This window comes from Mixophyes fleayi, chromosome 1 (genome assembly GCF_038048845.1).
Source record: "Mixophyes fleayi isolate aMixFle1 chromosome 1, aMixFle1.hap1, whole genome shotgun sequence".
Lineage (NCBI taxonomy): Eukaryota > Metazoa > Chordata > Amphibia > Anura > Limnodynastidae > Mixophyes > Mixophyes fleayi.
In genome coordinates, this window is record NC_134402.1 from 103,556,084 (window position 1) to 103,577,503 (window position 21,420).

The 21,420-nt window shown below is 44.1% G+C and overlaps 1 protein-coding gene across 1 annotated transcript in view; it reads left to right on the top strand.

Moving 5' to 3' along the window:
- The window catches only part of LRBA (LPS responsive beige-like anchor protein), a 478,343-nt gene that overhangs the window by 88,115 nt on the left and 368,808 nt on the right, over positions 1–21,420 (top strand). Inside the window, exon 32 of the mRNA XM_075198883.1 lies at positions 2,385–2,518. Coding sequence (XP_075054984.1) covers positions 2,385–2,518 — 134 coding nt within the window. The remainder of the gene's footprint in view (positions 1–2,384; positions 2,519–21,420) is intronic.

Genomic DNA, 21,420 nt, shown 5'->3' on the forward strand with positions numbered 1-21,420 from the left:
TCGAGGTACCAGTGTGGAGGAGGTAGGTCCTCAGCTGGTGGCTGCGGGACCAAAACCGAACAGGAGACGGGAAAGTCCCAGAGTTCTGCGCAAGAACAAGGAATCCACTGGTAGTGGACGTCCTAGCAAGGCCTTGAGGCTGCAGGTAGAACCTGCCCCACGGGGTCCTGTGGAGAGTCAGTCCGGAGGATCGTCCAGTCTTTCTGGTACTGCCAGTAGGGCTGTGAAGAGATCTGCTGATCCTGGGACAGTTTTTGCATCAGAAACTGAACCAGCTGTATTTAATGGCAGGGCCTTAGAATCCAGTCAGTGGAGAGCGAGAGGTTTCTCGGGGGGTGTAATAGGCACTCTCCTGAATGCCAGGAGCCAGTTTCAGCCAGAATTTACTACCGTATTTGGTATGTGTGTATATATATATATATATATATATATATATATATATATATATATATATATATATATTATAATTAGTGGTGTAAGAAGAAGTCTTACAATTCTAAAACCTTTAGTCTGGCTAGATTTCTCGCCTTCTTACAGTGTGGTTTAGAGACGGGGCTTAAACTTGGAACCTTAAAAGTTCAGGTATCTGCTTTGTCAGTGTATTTCCACAGGCGGCTGGCGGAGCTTCCGGATGTTTAGACATTTCTACAGGGAGTGCTTCACATCCAGCCGCCCTACGTGCATCCTGCGGAGCCTTGGGATCTTAATCTGGTCCTTAGCATGTTGCAGGAGCCTCCCTTTGAACCTCTACTCTCAGCAGAGTGGCGGTTCTTGACATGGAAGACAGTCTTCCTACTTGCTATCGCCTCGGCCAGAAGGGTCTCGGAGCTGGGAGCTTTATCCTGCAGGGAACCTTATCTAGTTTTTCATGAGGATAGAGCAGTTTTAAGGACTGTTCCGTCCTTTCTCCCTAAGGTGGTCTCAGGTTTTCATATTAATCAGGATATAGTTGTTCCAGTATTCAGAGAGGAGCCTCAGACTCCTGGAACAAAGACAAATAAATATTTGGACGTAGTGAGGGCATTACGCATATATGTTAAGAGATCTGCAAAGATACATAAGACAGATTCTCTATTTGTATTGTTTGACTTTTCCAAACGGGGATGGCCAGCATCTAAGCAAACTATTGGCAGATGGCTTACCCTGACTATCAGGGAGGCTTATGTCAGTATTAATCTCCCTGTGCCGAAGCGTATTGTTGCCCATTCTACCCGTTCAGTTGGGGCGTCTTGGGCGGCTCGTAATGGAGCCACGGCGGACCAGCTGTGCAGGGCAGCCACCTGGTCCTCGGTCCATACCTTTACAAAATTCTACCAATTTAATATATTTGCGTCGGGGGATGCCTCCTTTGGCCGTAGTGTTCTGCGTGCAAGGAGATCAGAGCGGTCCCACCCTTCAGAGGGATTGCTTTTGTAAGTCCCCATGGTTAAGGACTGTCCCCCAGATGGATGTAAGAGAAAAGGGGATTTATACTTACGATAAATCATTTTCTCTGAGTCCATCTGGGGGACACTGTGATCCCCCCCGTCTTTTTCGTTGTTTTCTTTTATCTCCACTCCCCCCTCTGTTGAGTGGTGTGTCTTGGTTGATTGGCCTATCATCCTAAGGGCTTTGGTAATCAAACTGACGTATGTGGGGAATTGGCGGGGGTGAAATGCTGTCAGCTGAAAAAAGTTAACTCTTTGGGTGCCAGACTCCCCCCCCCCCCCCCCCCCCCCACCCCCCCCCCCCCCCGGCTCATCCCCATGGTTAAGGAGTGTCCCCCAGATTGACTCAGAGAAAAAGATTTATCGTAAGTATAAATCCCGTTATTATGCCATATATGATAGGATATTATTTTCCATGACAGTGTTAATAATGTTGGTTGCAGAGATCATCATTCAGCAGGCTCTCTGCCTCTCATAATCCATTCATCATCTCTAGGACTACTCGTGTCAGCCTTATTAATGTGGGGTAATACCCTGACAATAGCTTGGGGGTGTACATTAGTGGCAATCAATGTATATGACATAACCTAGAAACCAGTAGATATCATTTTGGGTATGGCTTGGTTTCGGCGTTCTGAAAATAACAGAGCATGTAAAGAAGTGACAGACACCAGTTTTCCTGCACAGTGGTACAACATAAACTTTGTGTGGAATATGCCTCTCTCTGTACTAAGAACACTTAAGCAAATATCATTTGAGTGCCTTTAAGTAGCACTCAGAATTTAAATGTTTTCCAGGACTGTCTTCTCGACTTACTAAATCCCTGCTAAGTTCATACTATGCTTGAATTTATTGCATACAAGACAAAATACATAATTAAACTCTTTACATCTGTAACACTGGCTGCCTTTTCTGACCTTTTGTGGGATGTATGGTAAACTTGGCTTTTTATATTAGTATTACAGAGAGGCTGGAGCATGCGTTGGAGAAGGCTGCCCCTCTTCTGAGGGAGATATTTGTGGATTTTGCCCCATTTCTATCTCGCACACTTTTAGGAAGTCATGGCCAAGAGTTACTTATTGAAGGGACAAGTAAGTAGAAACTTATATTTAATGAAGAATGCTGTTTTTCTTTAGGATGTGCAGAAATTAAGGATACAGAAAACCACTTTTCATGTAAAATACACAGAATTAACAATAAAAGCAGTTGAACGTGTTCAGCACACCTATATTACTGGTTTAAATATATACAATAAAATGAGTAAATATATGGGTGGCAACTGATTGTGATAGACAGAGACTTGCGGGTATATTTACTAAATTGTGGGTTTGGAAAGTGGAACCAATCAGATTTGAGTTATTTATTTAGTACATTCTACAAAATGACAGCTAGAATCTGATTGGTTGCTATAGGCAACATATCCACTTTTTCAAACCCGCAGTTTATATGTACCCTTTTAATTAGAGATGGGCGGGTCCGGTTCTCCGAGAACCGAACCCACCCGAACTTTAGGTATCCGAGTACCGAGCTGAGCAGCTCGGTACTCTCCCGCCCATTCCGAATCCAAATCGAGGCCGAACGTCATTGTGACGTCGTCGGATCTCGGGGCTCGGTTCTCGCGATACTTCAACTTTATAAATACACGCCTCCACAGCAATCCATCGCCATTTGACAGAGGGAGAGAGCAGGGTGTAGTCATAGGCTAATTAGAGCAGGGACAGAGAATACAATATTGTTCTTGCAATTGCTCTAACCAAAATCGCTAGTGCAGAGAGGAGGATAGAGGTTTATTATTTTTTCTTCATATTTGGCACTCCCCAGCGCTTTTGGGGTGTCCCCCATAATTGTGCATAAATATTTCTGGCTGTCAAAAGTCATATCTGTCAGCAGTATCTACTAAATAATTTTTAGCACTCCTCAGTGCTTTTGGGGTGTCCTCCCTAATTGTGCATTAATATTTCTGGCTGTCAAAAGTCATATCTGTCAGCAGTATCTACTAAATAATTTTTAGCACTCCCCAGTGGTTTGCGCTCAGAATGGATTCAAAGCAGTCCACATATGATCTGAATGAGCAACCAGGTTCTGTCACCAGTCCTGATGTTAGTGTTCCCAGTACGTCATCTGGCCAAGGCGATGTCAAACAACAGAGTGTTTTCAAATTAGTGCAAAAAACAAAAACCAAAAAAAAATTTACTGTATTGAAGCGAAAAAGAAGTGTAACTGAGCAAAAGTTAAGTGACGATAAAAAAAAAATTGCAAGCATGCCATTCTACACACGCAGTGGCAAAGAGAGAATGAGGCCTTCACCTTTGGCTATTAGTGGCAGATCCCAAAAATTTACCCAGCCTACAATTGGTGCACAACTACTGTTACGCGTCAAAGTCGAGCTGCAAGATAACAGTGAGGCATTACAGGAGAATATTTGCTCTGATTCACAAATGACAACAATCCCTGTGGAGAGTCCATCCAACAGTGGGATGTCTAATCGTGAGCATTCTGCTGATGTGTGCCTTAATAGCCCGAGTGTAGCCGGTGATACCCAAATTGAGGATGCCACTTTGGAATTAGAAGAGGATGAGGGGGAGATTTGTGTAGGCGACGAGGGCGCTAATGAGGATGTTGATGAGGATGAGGTTGTTTGTGTAAGTCCTGCACCAGTGGCAGCAGTTCTGGCACGTGACAAGAAAAAGGCCATTGTCATGCCTGGGCATAAAACAAAAAAATCCACTTCTTATGTGTGGAATTATTTCTACCCAAATCCAGACAACAATTGTATAGCCATTTGTAGTGTATGTGAAGCCACAGTCAGTCGAGGGAGGGACCTTAACCATCTTGGAACCTCGTCTATGTTACGCCATTTAACGAGAGTTCATGGCAAAGTGTTGGGAAAAGCTGAAAGTTCTTCCCAAAAGAATACAAGCACTCCCTCATCAGCTAAGACCCTCCGCTCACCTACATACCGACGGCTACAAAATACACCCACCACACCATCCTCATCAATATCCTCAGTAGCGCTCGGAGTTAGCCCGGCATCCCACTTATGGCTGGATGACTCCGGCACTATTATTGATTCCTCTGAAGAAAGCGTTAGTACTGCTGCTGCTGTTGCTGCTGCTGGGGGTGAATCGTCATCCCAGAGGCAGGTTAATAAAATGAGCAGTCCTACATTTCAGCAATTAACTGTGAAACAATCATTTGCGAGGGGAAGCAAATATGACAGCAGTCACCCAGTCGCCAAGCGAATCACAGACGCCATGGCTGCAATGTTAGTGTTAGATCTGCGTCCAATCTCCACAATAAACGCAGCTGGTTTTTCACAGTTAATTGAGGTTTTGTGTCCGCGTTACAGAATTCCATCGCGACACCATTTCTCCCGTAAAGCTATTCCACAACTATACCAAAAAGTGTGTAAAAATGTAGAGATTGCGCTGAAAAATGCCATTCTGCCCACTGTTCACTTAACCACAGATATGTGGACAAGTGGAAGTGGCCAAACCAAAGACTATATGACTGTGACAGCCCACTGGGTTGGTCATTCACCTTCACCAGCAGGAACAGCAGCAGCATGTACACCACTACGTAACATTTGTCACAGGCAGGCCACTCTTTGTATCACCGGCTTCACTAACAGGCATACGGCTGACAATTTGTTACGCAAACTGAGAGATGTGATTGATGCATGGCTTATACCACTCGGACTCTCCCCAGGGTATGTCATTTCAGATAACGCCAACAATATAGTGCGAGCATTACAGCTGGGTGATTTCCAACATATTCCCTGTTTTGCTCACACCATCAACTTGGTGGTGCAGAGCTTCCTACGAAATAACCGTGAGGTGCAGGAGATGCTTTCGGTGGCCCGTAAAATTTCAGGCCATTTCAGGCATTCAGCCACAGCATGTAGGAGATTACAGCAGCTCCAAGAGCAGTTTAACTTGCCCTGCCACCAACTTAAGCAAGAGGTGGTAACTCGGTGGAATTCCACCCTGTACATGCTTCAGAGGATGGAGGAACAGCGCAAAGCCATCCAAGCATATTGCACAAGTCATGACATTGGGAAAGGAGGGGGGATGTATTTCACTCTTGCACAGTGGGGAATCCTTTCAGTGCTGTGCAAGGTGCTGAAACCATTTGAAGTTGTGACATGTGAGGTCAGTGCAGACTCTGCTAGTTTGAGCCAAGTCATTCCTTTAATTAGACTATTGGAAAAGCAGCTTGAGAAAATGAAGGAGGAGCTGAAAGCGAGCAATTCAGCAAAGTATGTTGGCCTTGTCGATCAAGTACTTAATTCGCTTCACAATGATCCTCGAGTTATTAAGATCTTGAACTCGGATCAGTACGTTTTGGCCACTGTGCTTGATCCAAGGTTTAAAACCTACATTGAGTCTTTACTTGTAAATGAGCGAGATGTGAACTTTTGCAAGGAGCTATTGCTCAGCAAGTTGGCCGCTGAACTGGGCCTCGGCTTGACGACGTGTCCTCCTTCACTTTCTCAAGCTGTTGCTCGTAAAAAATTAAATTTCCAAAAAAGAAGCAGGGAAGACACAGGGGGCAGACCAGAACAATTTAACATCTGGGCTGGTTTGAAGGATTTTACAAAAAAATGTGTCACTTTGCCCATAACTCCATCCAATATGAGTATAAACATGCAAAGGATGGTGGAGGATTACTTTCAAGAGGTAGTTGATATGGAAATGTCAGACAGTCCCTTTCCTTACAGGGCAGAAAAGCAGGCCATTTGGAAACCCATGTACAAACTTGCTTTGCAATACCTAAGCTGCCCACCCTCCAGTGTGTACTCTGAACGAGTGTTCAGCACAGCAGGGAACTTAGTCAGTGATCGCCGTAGAAGGTTATTTCCCAAAAATGTGGAGAAAATGATGTTTATAAAAATGAACTACATCTTCCACGAGGAAGGCCTTCACCATCCAAGACATCCAAGCACTGACTGTTCTCTAATGGCTGATTCAAGCGGCGATGAATTGATAGTCTGTGATGATGACGTACACACTGATGACGGTGAGGATTAAGCTGAAGATGATGCCGATAACATCTTTTTAAAACTTTCTATGTAAGTGTAGGGTGCAATCTACCCCCAAAGAGGAAAGGGACTTGTGGCATTTCCATATCACATACCATCTTGAAAGGCTGCTGTTAGGGCAATTTATCCTTAAGGGTAGGGTGTCATAGACAGAGTGACCCTAAACTGGCTTGGGTCCATTTTTTCATAATATTGTACAGTCTATAATGGCTGAATTTTTGGGTATTTTATACAAGTGGAGGGGGGCCTAGAGAGACAGAGTGACCCCAAACTGGCTTTTTCCATTTCTTTACATATTTAACTATAAGTGTAGGGTGTAATATACATTCAAAGACGATGGCTGCATTGCCAATATGCATAGATGGAGAGGAAGACAATCTGTTTTGTTTGTAGAATAGGCCTACCAACGAAGAATTAAACTGTTTTTTTGGATGATTTATTACCTCAACAATTGATTACTTGTCTCTAAAACAGTTGGAGCACTAAATTGGGTTAATTTAGGCCCAAAAACATGGATTTTCCAAAAAAAGAGCAAAACCAAACAAAACCAAAACCAAAACACGCAATGGCAGTTTTGCAAAACCAAAACCAAAACACGACTGTAATCCAGATCCAAAACCGAATCCAAAACCAAAACACGGGGGTCAGTGACCATCTCTACTTTTAATATACCCCTTGGTATTTTTAGCACTAATTCTTCAGCTGACTGCAGCAATAGAGTTTGATCACTCAAATGAAAATGATCTTATGTTGCAACAGAACAAGACCGAAATAGACAGACTACTGGATAATTTGGTGCACAACAGTCCCAGTTGTATTGTCTAGTGTTCTATCATTTAAATGCAACAATTTCCAATAAAATGTATCTTTTATTAATCAAACTATTAAAATATTTTTTGTAAAAACCGCAAAATATAAGTGAATTACAATGAAAATGAGATTTTAAAATACTGGTTGTGACTCTAGATCTATTTATTTATATTACAAGTAATTAGATTTGTAATTGATTGTGTATTGTTAATAAATTGTGGATCCGTCTAATTTTGAAAACATATTCTCTTAACTAGTAGGAAGTATTAATTTCTAGATGACTGTTTCATAGTGCAGTACCCAAAATCATGGGATAATAAACATTCTTTAAATAATATTTGAACAGTCATTCCAAGTGACCAAGTCCTACCACCTTTACGCTGACGACACTCAACTATACCTCTCCTCTCCTGATCTCTCTCCCTCCCTCCTCTCTAGGGTGTCCGCCTGCCTCTCTGCTATCTCCTCCTGGATGTCCTCTCGATTCCTCAAACTCAACCTCGCCAAAACCGAGCTGATAGTTTTTCCTCCCCCTCATACCTCATCACCTGTCGACCTCTCCATCACTGTCGACAACTCCTCTATCTCCTCTGTCCCCCAACTTCGCTGCCTTGGTGTCATCCTTGACTCCTCTCTCTCCTTTGGCCTCCATATCCTCTCTCTTGCTAAATCCTTCCGCTTCCAGCTGCGTAACATCTCTCGCATCCGGCCCTTCCTCTCCCAAGATGCCACCAAATGCCTTATTCACTCTCTGATCATCTCCCGCTTGGACTACTGCAACCTCCTCCTTACTGGCCTCCCCCTCTCTCATCTCGCTCCCCTTCGATCTGTACTTAACGCAGCCGCTAGGCTTATCTTCCTTTCTCACCGCTCCTCTTCTGTCTCCCCACTCTACCAATCCCTCCACTGGCTCCCCTTCCCCTACAGAATTCTGTTCAAGCTCCTCACTCTTACATACAATGCCCTCGCCAACGCCACTGCACCTTACATCTCCACACTCCTATCTATTCATGGTCCATCCCGTCCTCTCCGATCTGCCAATGACCGTCGCCTATCTTCCCCCCTCATCACCTCCTCCCACGCGCGTATCCAAGACTTTGCCCGCGCTGCCCCCCTCCACTGGAACAAGCTCCCTCCCTCCATCAGGACTTCCCCTAACCTGTCCAGTTTCAAACGGGCTTTAAAAACCCACCTTTTTCTTAAAGCCTTCCAGTCTCCCACTTAACTACCTACCTTATCCTCTGCCTCTCCCCCTTCTTTCCCCTTCCCTGCCTCCGTCCCTCTACTCTCCCTCTCTCCCCTGCGTTCTCCGTCTGTCCACCCCTCCCCTTAGATTGTACGCTCCTCTGAGCAGGGCCATCTCTCCTCCTGTTTCCACCACTTCTAACTCTGTTCTCCAGCTACTTTGTCCTCCTCCTCGAGGGCCCTCCTCACCCCTCTGGGGGTCTCCCTGTCTTCCGCGCCCTCCTTTTGGGCCCCGTCATTTGCGGCTACTCCCCTCGCCCTCACTAGCTGTGCATTGAGCTTACTGAGTTACTGTGCTTTATGTTTACTGTACTGTGCTGTCTCACCTTGTATTGTAATTCGTTTATGTCCCTGCACGGCGCCACAGGCACCTTGTGGCGCCCTATAAATAAAAATTAATAATAATAAAAAAAAAAAGTGCTATATAAACCCTCCCTCACTCAGCTAATACTGACTTCCATTGCTTTCGTATTACGTCTCTTGCTCCTAAAAGTGACGGGGGTAATTTGCTAACTTCCTAATCAGTTACTATATTTGGATTTGGGCAGTAGACTGCAATAATCTCTCTAACTAGAGCAATAAATAACACTCGATCAAATAAGAAGATTTTTACTCACCGTAAAATCAATTTCTCTTGCTCCACTGGGGGACACTGCGACACATTGGGTATAGTAGTGGATACGGAAGTTCAGGCACTAAAACTTTATGGTTTTTACTCCCCTCCTCTACTATGCCCCTCCTCTCCTGGAGAACTCAGTTTTGACTAACCAAGTGTACTATAAGGAGTAGCCCTAAAAGGGCAAAGAATAGAGGTATAAACATTCCCATAACAAACTATTTACAGAGCAAGGGAGGGAGAGCATTGTCCCCCATTGGAGCAAGAGAAATTGATTTTACGGTGAGGAAAAATCTTCTTTTCTCTTTCCTACCACTGTGGGACACTGCGACACATTAGGGACATACCAAAGCTGCCCCTAAGGGAGGGAACGCTCTGGAACTGCTGCGCGCAATACTTTTCGGCCAAAACTCGCATCTGAGGATGCGAACGCTTGCAATCTGTAGAACTTGGCAAAGGTATGAACAGATGACCAAGTGGCCGCTTTGCAAAGCTGTTCAGCCGAAGCACCATGACGCGCCGCCCAAGAAGCACCACTCGCTCTGGTAGAGTGCGCTCTCAGCAAATGAGGGATAGGCTTAGATGCTCGGACATATGCCAGACTGATGGTAGAAGTGATCCACCGAGCAATAGCCTGTTTAAACGCTGGCCAGCTGCGCTTTTTTGCATTATACAAGACGAAAAGATCCTTTGTCTTGCGTACTGAAGCTGTGCGGTCTACATAATACCGGGGAGCCCGGACTACATCCAGCAACTGTAAGTCATAATCCAAGGAATCAGAAGACGGAGAAGGCGAACCAGGCTGGAACGCCGGAATTACAATCTCCTGATTCAAATGGAACCTAGAGATGACCTTTGGAACAAAGGAGGGTTTTGTGCGAAGCACCGCCCTATCCTCGTGGAACACAAGGGAAGGAGAAGAGCAACAAAGAGCTGCCAGCTCCGATACTCTCCTAGCAGATGAAATGGCTAAGAGAAAAACCGTCTTCCAAGTGAGATGGTGTAATTCTGCCGTCTGCAGAGGCTCAAATGGCAGAAGGCAAAGAGCCCTGAGCACCAGATTTAGGTCCCAGGGTTCCACCGGATGAGTAAATGGTGGCTGAATATGAAGAACCCCGTGCAAGAAGGTCTGGACCTCGCTGAGAGACGCCAGCTTTCTCTGAAAATAAATAGAGCGCTGACACCTGTACTTTAAGCGATCCCAAAGGGAGTCCTTTATCAAGACCCTCCTGAAAGAAGTCCAACAACCTGGGCAAGGTAAACCTGGAAGTATGGACACCCCGAGACTCGCACCAGAGAATGTATATTTTCCAGACTCTGTGATATATGGCGGAGGAAGGTGATTTTCTAGCCCTGATCATGGTGTTAAGAGCCCGAGATGAGAACCCCTTTGCCTTAAGGACTAAAGATTCAATCGCCAAGCCATCAAAGCTAAACTATTTAAATCGTGGCAAAGAAGGGGGCCCTGAATCAGAAGGTCTGGACGCATGGGCAGACGAAACGGCGGTCCCATGGACATTTTTAGAATGTCTGAGAACCATGCCCTGCGAGGCCAATAGGGGGCTACTAAGATGGCGGGAACCCGCGACAGCAAGGGGATTGGTGGAAACAGATACACGAGTCTGAACTGCCATGGAATGTCCATGGCGTCAGAGGCATGAGCCAGAGGGTCGTGGGATCTGGCGCAGTACAGGGGACCCTGATGATTCAGCCTGGAAGCCATGAGGTCTATTTCCGGCATTCCCCAGCATAGAACTAGGAGAGCAAAGGTCTCCTTGCACAGGCACCATTCGCCTGGATGAACTTTTTGTCTGCTGAGAAAATCGGCTTCCCAATTTTCTACGCCTGGAATGTATACAGCCGAAATCCGAGGAACATGGCTCTCTGCCCATAACATGATCCTGGCTGTTTTCTGCGTGGCCCTCGCGCTGCGAGTTCCTCCTTGATGGTTTATGTATGCCACGGCCGTGGCATTGACCGATTTGAATCTGAAGAGGTTTCCCTAATAGGAACCTCTGAGCCTCCATCAAGGTCCTGAAAACTGCCCTGAGATCCAATACATTGATTGGAAGAGCAGATTCTTGGGGGGACCAGAGACCCTGAAACCTTAGGGATCCCGTTACCCCCCCGCCCCTTCCCAGCCTAACAGACTTGCGTCTGTGGTAACTAAGGTCCAGAGGCCCGATTGGAGTGACTGACCTTTGTCCAGATTTTTCGTGGATAACCACCACGTCAGAGAAAGACGAGTCATCTCGACAGGCGGATGATCTGCCTGTCTAGCTGATCGTGACACCCCGACCACTTCCGAAGGATCTCCAGCTGGAAAGAACGGGAATGGAACTAGGCGAATGGGACCGCCTCGTACACTGACACCATAGTCCCCAGCAGCTTCATACAGCTGAGCACGGACACCTGAGGACGAGCCAACAGATTCCTGGTTTTGCGCTGGAGGGCGCTGATCTTGTCCTGAGACTTAGATCTTTTAAAAATGGAAAAACCTGAAGGAGCCGAAGGCTCAGGTTCAGAAATCCTAAGGTATGTCTAATACCTAGGATAAGGCTGTCCACATTACTGGCCGAGGCCGCGACCATACTAAATGAGTCTTCCTCCAGCTCTAAATCCCCTTCCTCATCCGAGGAATGATCAGAGGCTAGAGAACGCACCCGAATATCATACCTTATGACCCGTTTTGACCCGCGGGAGACTGCAAGCAAACGTTCCTCACTCTGAGTTGCAGAACCCTGGGATGATGTGCCTGCACTGTCTATAGGGATGCCCTGTGAGGCCTCTATACGTGCGGTCCGCTGCTCTGCTGAATGAGCTATGCTGGCTACCTGTGTGTTCGCTGCAGTGTGTTCACGTACCTCAGCGGCTTTTAACATCACTTTGGTAATCCTTTCCATGGTAGCGGCAAAGGATTTCACCCAGAGCGGCTCTTCCAAGACTGCCAGTGTCTGTATCGGGACGGGACGCTCCAATGCTGCGGTCTCACATGCTGCACAAAGGGCATTTTTTATCGTGCTGTCCAGCCGGAAGCTTTGCTCTACATTTGGCACAACTAAAATACATCAGACGCTCCAGAGGGAGGGTCCCTTGTCAGAGGTCCCCTTGTTAGACATTATTGCAATAATAAAAAAATAAATATATATATATATATATATATATATATATATATATATATATATATATATATATATATATATATATATATATATATTTATAATTAGAACACAATATCCGATTGGCGCTTTACCCAATATATGGATAATAAATACAATGATAATCAAAAAGTGATAGTACACCCCATATTCCCTCCCGGCCTCTCTAGATTGAGACACCGTCTCTGGACTCAGGCCGGCCTTACATTTCCATCAGATTTCTCGAAACAGGGCCAGTGGCTTCCACTGGCTGAGCTCCAGTTTCACTCCCCAGGCCAGACGCTTAGCCCCTTTGAGTTCTTTCAAATCAGCCATTTTTTGCGATCCCTGCCACCCAGTTCTATACTGCGTCCCCTCACTCCATTTGAGAACCTATGCAAACACCACCCCATGTCCAAGGGCATGATATCACAACTTTATAGTATCTTTCTCAATTCCACTCTTCACCCTCAGCTCCCCCACGAAGTTGAGTGGGAGAGAGATCTCGGCCCTCCGCCAGATGAGGAGGCCTGGGAGGACGAGACTGGGGATAGCCAAAAGCTCTATATCGACCAGACTAAAAGAAACATCCTATAAAATTTACTATCGCTGGTATTATACCCCCACTCGACTTCACGCAATGTTCCCCTCCGCGTCGCCGGACTGCTGGCGGAACTGCGGCCACAGGGGTTCTATGCTACATATCTGGTGGACTTGTCCAATTATCGCTCCCTTCTGGGACGCGATCCATGGCTTTATCAATACTTTATTTGAGATTCCCGTTGCAAAGGACCCCTGGATCTTTCTCCTTTGTTACCCTCCCCCGGATCTTGATAAATTCGCCAAAAAACTGACGGCGCACATCCTCACAGCCGCCAAATCTCTTATTGCCCTCAACTGGAAGCGTGCTTCCTCTCCATCTTTTTCGCCCCTTAAAAAACAAATTTGGAATGTGGCAGCAATGGAAGAGATTACTTACCATCTATACGACAGAGGTTACGCTTTCAGCCAAGTCTGGGCTCCATGGCAAATGGCGGCAAGCGCGTTTCCCTCTGATACTTGATTTCCTCGTGGAGGCCCATGTGTGGCGAGTGAGTCCCTGCTCTGCCAACCCTTGACCCTCTAACACACATTCATTACCTTCCCCCTGACTGTACCCCTGCCTAACTTCTGTGGTCTTCCTTACAACCCCCCCCCCCCCCCCCCAATTCTATTTTGATGTTGTCTGATCTATGTAAGATAAAGCAAGAAATAATATAAAAAACTGGTCACTTTACAGCTTAAGTTCCCTGTGGATGTCCTTCCAGAATTTCAGTACAATGTAAATGTCTTCCTATGCACACACTGTAACTTTTAGATTTTGTATCTTGTATACCTTGTATTGCTTGACCATTCAAAATAAAGAATTATAAAAAAAAAAAAGTGATAATACACAAAGATATAAATAAACATAAAACACAAACAAAACACCTCCACAAATATGTGTGGCAGCCAAGTCTCCAGTATCTGATGGTTAGACCGAAAAGAGGTATCAAAATGATAATTTATGGAGGGACGGCGCCTTCAGGTGTAAAAACAGATAATTGTGTATATATAGTCAGTAAGCTCAGAGAACATAAAATCCCGAGAAAAATAGTAATGCAGGTGGATATCAGCATATAGCAGCATATATCAGCAAATCAGGTGAGACACTGTGCAGATTAATAGTATAGTAGTGTGCGTACCAGAAATAAGTAAAATAACAGCTTATCTGTATATAGGCTCCTCAGTCATCCCATGTGGTGATTTCAATGAAGATAAATATAAGCTTATCTGTTTGAAATACAGGCGAGATCACTGGTAGTCATATCCCTGGAGGTAGTTAAAGATGTCCCTCTATAGGCTCCATACAAAAGCTCAGGAAAGGGTGATATCTTAATTTGTTACTCCCAGGGTAGATCAGTGAAACAGGGTCACAGATAGTACAGTTGTGGGCCTCAACTGTACTATCTGTGACCCTGTTTCTATTAACCTCTTTGCCAATATAAACAGTTTGCCAGTGAATGCTTAATAAACATTAGTGAAAATCAAGTTCAGGTATATTTTCTGCCCAAAAAACCGATACCAAACAGCAGAGGTACAGCAGAGGAGAGAAACAGCCTGCAGCTCCGTGTCTGTGCTCAAAATGGCGCCTCTGCGCTGCAGGGAACTGAAGATGGAGGCGGGAGTCCCTTCTCTGGATCCGCCCACAGATAGAGAAAAAAAAAAAGTCCTCTCCTCTGCGCTATTCCGATCAGCCTATACTAAAGGTATGGCTTTCGGAGACTACCGCACAACACGCAGAGTTAAATGCCCAGGCAGCGTGTGCGCTTTCCCCTCCTCACATCAGCGCCGCTCTCTATAATAGAGCGAAGCGCTTCCACAGTCCCTGCTGCTCGTTGTCCCCGAGGAGGGGGGGCTTGCCGGCAGGTCCGTCGGCGGGGAGAGATGGATCCCTTATCTTTCCCCCGCGTGACCTAATTATAAAGTGCCCCATGATATATCTCTATGGGCACCTAAAGCCCTAATGGCTGCCAAAAATACTAAATTATATCTTTAAGCTTGTATCTAGGGGATTGAACTGCTGGCAAGAAGGTACAAGGAAGATGTAGGGCACAGCCACTTCTTACCTTGCGTGGGGATCAGAGTGAAGGAAGTCCAGGACTGTTCACCCCCTCTGGGTCTTGGGATCGATCCCTACGGGCACCCTGATAAGAAAAAATAAAATAAAAACATGTACAAATCTAACTAAACCGGGTATAGGCAGGAGCCTATACCCTAAAGACCTGACTCCTAAGGCCCTAAAAAAAGACTGAGTTCTCCAGGAGAGGAGGGGAGTAAAAACCATACAAGTTTTAGTGCCTGAACTTCCATACCCACTACTATACCCCAATGTGTCGCAGTGTCCCCCAGTGGTAGGAAAGAGAAATAGAATATCTCTAGATCAGTCACAGACAGCAACGCTGGTGCTCCTTTCGCTGTCTCAGCTTTTTCTAGACAAGCAACCAATCAGATTGTAATTATCATTTATTTAGTACATTCCTAAAAATGCCAGCTAGGATCTGAATGGTTGCTATAGGCAACATCTCTACTTTTTCAAACCACTGTTTATATATACCCTTTTAATATAACCCTTGGTATTTTTAGCATCAATTCTTCAGCTGACTCCAGGAATAGAGTTTGTGATCAACCAAATGAAAATGATCTTATGTTGCAAACAGAATGCAACTTGAAAAATTAGATAAATTGTGAAGTATTGCAAAATCTCAAATGCAAAGTGATGTATAATATGTAAGTGCTATATAAATAACGTAAAAATTATTCGTCTTGGTGAGCCTTAATCATCGTTTATTTAAGTGCCACAAAACTCACCAATGCTGCGCAGTTGGTATGTAAATTCTTATGAAATCACACACACAGAAACACAGGATATACACACAAGGTTAATGAAAGAGGTGCAGATGTGAGATATAGGGTGGAGCAGTTTCTGTACCACAGATCTTGCAGTCTTCTGAGTGAGAGCAATGCTAAGACAATAGAAGCTTGCATGACTCTAAGTGGAGATGGGACTGTAGTTGGTAGAACATTTGGATGGGGTTAGGAAAGGCTTTAGTAAAGATGTTTGTTTTTGGAGAATGCTTAAAAGTTAGAAGGTTGGGAGAGTTTAGTAAGGAGAGTAGAGAGTTCAATAAGTCTAGGAGATGAAAATGCAAGATCATGATCAGAGCGGAGGTGAGGTGCAGATCAAAGGGCCAGAGGAAATACAGATTGTGATGAGTCAGTTGTATGAAAAAGATTGACGATGAGTGACTGCAGAATGGTACAGTGGATGTGGAGCATCGACCGAGGAAGATAGTATCGCTGCAGCATTTAGGATGTATTGTAAAAGGGATAGACGTATGAGGGGATAATGAGACAATGGATAATGGTTTTGTTAATGTCCATATTGCGGTAGAGACGTATTCTGTCAATATTTTAAAGGAAGAGGCAACAAAACAGCACAATGGACTGGTTGGGCCTCATTTTCACCAATCCTTAGCAACAGCACTTGATCAAGTGTCTCCAGTGAATCTTCATACTCCTCGTTGACATCACTGTCATCCGTGTCACACAAGTAGCTCAAAATCTTCAAAAACTTTCTATGAAAGCATAACATCACTGGTGTGAATTTCGTACCACTAATAATTCCCTACATATACTGCTATCTACAACTCTTATTGAAATGTTCAGGACACTGCAAAACAAACATACTTTCAATCTCTCTTCTATGCTCAGGCTTCTAACCGCAAACGCCTTTTTAACACTTTTTTTTTTTTTTTAACTTTTTATTAGAAACATCTTTTTTTCAGTAAAAAGAGGGCATTACAGCATATCGAGAGGTTAATAAAAAAATAGATAACACGTGTTTGCTTTTGAAACTATTAAATCTCTTCCCAACCTTCCCAGTCCAAACCCTCTGACTACTATAAATGCCCAGGATTTTTCTTCCTACTTCGTAGACAAGATTGATAAGTTCCAACTTGAAATCGTATAATTTTCCTCGACATCCGATCAGCTCAATTCCTTTCCAGCACCCTCTGACACCCTCTCTTCATTTGATCCAACAAATGAAGATTAAGTATTTAGTATCTTCTTATCTTCCTACTCTACCTCCTGTCCTCTTGATCCTATTCCCTCAAGTCAGTAGATCTGTCATTCATTCCACCACTAACTAAATTCTGTAATATATATATATATATTCTGTTATATTCTTTCTCTCTTTCTCTCCATTTGACCCAAACTCTTTAACATGACCATGCCATCTCTCCGCTTCCATGCCCCTATTGATTTGATCACTGCTAAAACTAAAGTCTAATACTTCCTTATTAAAAAAAAAAAAAAAAAAAGCTACAATCCCTAAGTCTTCATGACACTGTCCTATCCTGGTTCTCATCCTACCTATCTAATCGCTTTTTCAGTGGCAATTTCTCTGGATCCACATCCGCTCTTGAGTTGGGGTCCCAAAAGGCTCAGTGCTAGGTCCTCTGCTGTTCTCTATCTACAACTCTTTTACTAAGCTCCTTTCGATTTCAGTATCATCTCTATGCGGATAATACACAAATTTATCTATCCTCTCCTGATCTCTCCCCATCTGTGTTGTCCTGTGTTACTGACTGTCTTTGTGCAATTTCATCCTGGATGATCTCTCGTCTACTTAAATTCAATCTTTCAAAAACAAAGTTTATAATAACCCCAGCCAGCCAGCATTCATTACCTACTTGTCATTTCTCTTTCTGTTGACAACATGACCATAAATCCCACCTCCAACCTCGCTGGCTAAGTGTAATCCTGGACTCGGAACGAACCTTTGCTCCCCACTGTCTATTTTCAAATCATGTTACATACATCTAAAAAATATTTTCAGAATCAGTTCATATCTCACACAAGACGCTGCAAAAACTTTAATTCATGCACTCATCCTCTCCTGCATTGACAATTGCAATTCCCTTCTTACTGGTCTTCCCCGAATCAGACTCTTAACCCTACAATCTATTTTGCATGCAGCAACTAGATTGATTTTTGGTTCAAATTATTCTTCCTCTGCTGAGCCACTCTCAGTCTCTACATTGGTTGCCTGTTTTTTACCGAATCGAATATAAAATACTTGTATTAACCTACAAGGCCATCAACAAAACTGTACCAACATATATCTCCTCACTTGTCTCAAAATACCTCCTGACTCTACACTTCCGATCTGCGTCTCTCTTCCACTCTCATTACATGCTCCCATTTCTGGTTACAGCACTTTTTTTCAAGCTGATCCCACTTTGTGGAATTCCCTCCCTCGCACAATAAGCCTTTTCTCTTGCTTTCAAACCTTCAAGTGTTCTCTGAAAATCCACCTCCTCAGGCAAGCATATAATCCTTAACCTCACTAGGTTACCCTATTACCACCGTTTGCACAGTTCACACATGGGAACAACCCTCTGACCAACATTGTTGCATAACTGGATCATATAGACTACTAAGCATTATTTATCTTTGCATTCTGGCTGGACCAATATGCAATATGTAGCACTTAACCTTGTGTCAAATTCCCATTGTTGCTTAGATTGTAAGCTAGCAAGCAGGGCCGCCTTACCTCTGTCTGTATTACCCAGTATTGTTTTATTAGTGTTTGATCCCATTTGTAAAACTCTACAGATTTTGCTGGCGCTATGTATATGATGATCATAATGATGTGTGGAGGGTGGAGTCAAGGATGACACCAAGACATGGAGCTTAGTGAAAGGGGAAGAGTAATGATGATGTCAGCTGTGGGGGAGACTAATGTAGGTTGGTAGTAACACAGGGAGTGTGGAAGATGATGATCTCCATTATGGACATGTTTAACTTTAAGTAATGTAAGTACTTCCAAAAGAAGATGGGGGAGAGGTAATTGGACACACTGGTAGAGTGTGCTCTGTTTTCTCTTTATATCACGTCCACTAATTCAGAGTCTTGAAAGACAACTACTCAGTGGGAGTGGAGGATATGCAAAATGTAGAGAAGCTGAAGAATTGTTCAGAAGGGTAGGAGGTGAACCAGGACACCAAAGTGCCACAAAGGAAAAGGGAGTGCATGGTGTCAAGGAAAAAATGGTGGTAGACTGTATTGAAAGCGGCAGAGAGGTCAAGGAGGTGGAGCAGGGAGAAATTACAGTTTGACTTTCTTGCAGAGGGTCAATATGGGAGTTAATGAGTGAAAGTGAGTCAAACAGTTGAACTCAAGTTGCTTAAATATTTTGCAAAGGGGAGAACAGAAATGAAGCATTTGCAGGAGCGGTAGGGCTTTTAGATGATTTCTTGACAATAGGTGAGATGGCCACATGTTTGAAGATAGAATGGAAAGTTCCACTGAAAAAGAACAGGTTAAAGAGGTATGCTAAGTGCAGGCAAGCTTTGGGAGTGGACAGGTTGGGAGTGAAAGATGTTGAGAGGATGAGGTTGAGGGGGGAAAGAGTATGACGAGGAAGAACTAAGGGTGGGTAAGTGAGTGGAGAAAGAAGGGCAGCACAGTGGCGTAGTGGTTAGCACTTCTGCCTCACAGCACTGGGGTCATGAGTTCAATTCCCGACCATGGCCTTATCTGTGTGGAGTTTGTATGTTCTCCCTGTGTTTGTGTGGGTTTCCTCCGGGTGCTCCGGTTTACTCCCACACTCCAAAAACATACTGGTAGGTTAATTGGCTGCTATCAAAATTGACCCTAGTCTCTCTGTCTGTGTGTGTTAGGGAATTTAGACTGTAAGCTCCAATGGGGCAGGGACTGATGTGAATGAGTGCTCTGTACAGCGCTGTGGAATTAGTGGCGCTATATAAATAAATGATGATGAAGGGTGTGAGTTGAGATCTGGTGAGGGAAGAATTATTGACTGATGTGTTGATATTGGTGGTAAAGTTTTGAGTAGTATGGAAAGAAGGCAAGGGTGGTGGGGTTGGCAGAAAAGAGAGTTGAAGGTTACAAAGATGTGGTGTTTGACTGGGTGGATGTTTAAATTAGCACTTGGTGGTACCTTTAGCACTTTTGCAGATGGCGGGTCTGTTTGTAGTGCCAGGGTTGGTGTTTGTGTCTGGCGATCTGTGATGACTCGAGCTTCCTCATCCAGGGCTACAATCAGTGTATTATTGTAGAATGAGACTACAGTATAGGACAGGACAGGTTAGAAATTAGTGGTTTATGTGACGGTGAGAAGAGGATGGGGTCAGTGCTGTTTAGGTGTCGCTATGTTTGCATGACTTTTGATGTAGGGAGGCAAAAACTAGGTAGAAGGAAAGAATTTTGAGATCAGAGATTTGAAAGGCTGATTTGGAGAAGCTTTTGATGGCGCAGATATGGGAGAACACATGGTCTGGGAATATCCATCAGTATGAGTGGGATATGAGACCATAGGAGGGAGTTGTTAATATGGAGCGCTGCGCTCTGTCTCCCATCTTGGTAGTGGTGTCCACTGTGATCTAGTGAAGACAGGGATTGGTGCAGCCTCCAGCCGTCCGCATCGCTCTACTGTGCATGCACAGACAGGAAGTTCAGCTCTCAGCAAGTTCTTCCAGTGACAGTTGAACTGTAAATACGTATTTAATTGGAGCTGCATCCTTTTTGTGTTTAAACTTACTTATATATAGATCTATAAAGTCACCAGAGGCACAAAATATATATTAGCAACCTGTTCTCTGAGATTTCCCATAATATAAGCTTACTACCTTCTGCATATATTAATGTACTATAATAAGTACATTAACTGCATAAGGTTGTCATACTGCCTGTCTGTTGTTCAGTATCAACTGTGAGCAACTGTATATATGTATACATCAGTTACAACATGTTCTGAAATAAAACCAACAAATTAGTTAGGAGTAAAGGTAAGGGGTTTAGAGCTGGCAGTGCTTTTTGGGGTGTTGGTATCATTGGAGGACAGCAATATTGAGGTGGAGTGGATGAAGAGATTGATGGTAAGGAAAATGAGAGTGGGGGGATGACTCAGAAGGTGCAGACAGTATTGCTCTACCGCCAGGCCAGTAACAACTTAAAGCGTGTGTTTTGAAGAAAAGATCCCATATGAGGAAGCCGTGTCAGAGATGGGGAGCTAACTTTCAGTAATGGCAAGGAGGCAGAAGGAATTAAAGAGAATAGGTTGTGGATATGGTCTATGCTGCTTGTAGACAGATCTAGTGTTCCAGAGTGTACATGAAAAGGGGAGGTAGGAAGAATGAGAATGCGTTTGGAAGGTTTGGAGTTATGTGGGAGGTTGGTAATTTTGGGGTGCAAGGGAAACATGAGCAAATAGTGGGGATTGGTGTTGGGTGTGGAGGAGATAGGTGAAAAAAAAATGTGGGTTAGACGGTAGTTTCAGCTTGTGTAGGTCGGAAGTGAGGAGGGTGACTAGCAGAGTTTTTGAAGCTATGACATATATATGGATGTCATTTTAAGCAGAGTAGGCCAAGTGTGATGTTCATGAGTTAAAAAACGGTGCAAGACCTAAATTAACTTCTTTATCAGGGGAATTATTTACTTTCATGACCAGTTTTCATATTTTCTTTGCTTTTTTAAAAAAAAATATATTTCTCCCTTCAGTTTACTCAATCAAATAAAATCATATTCTCACACATT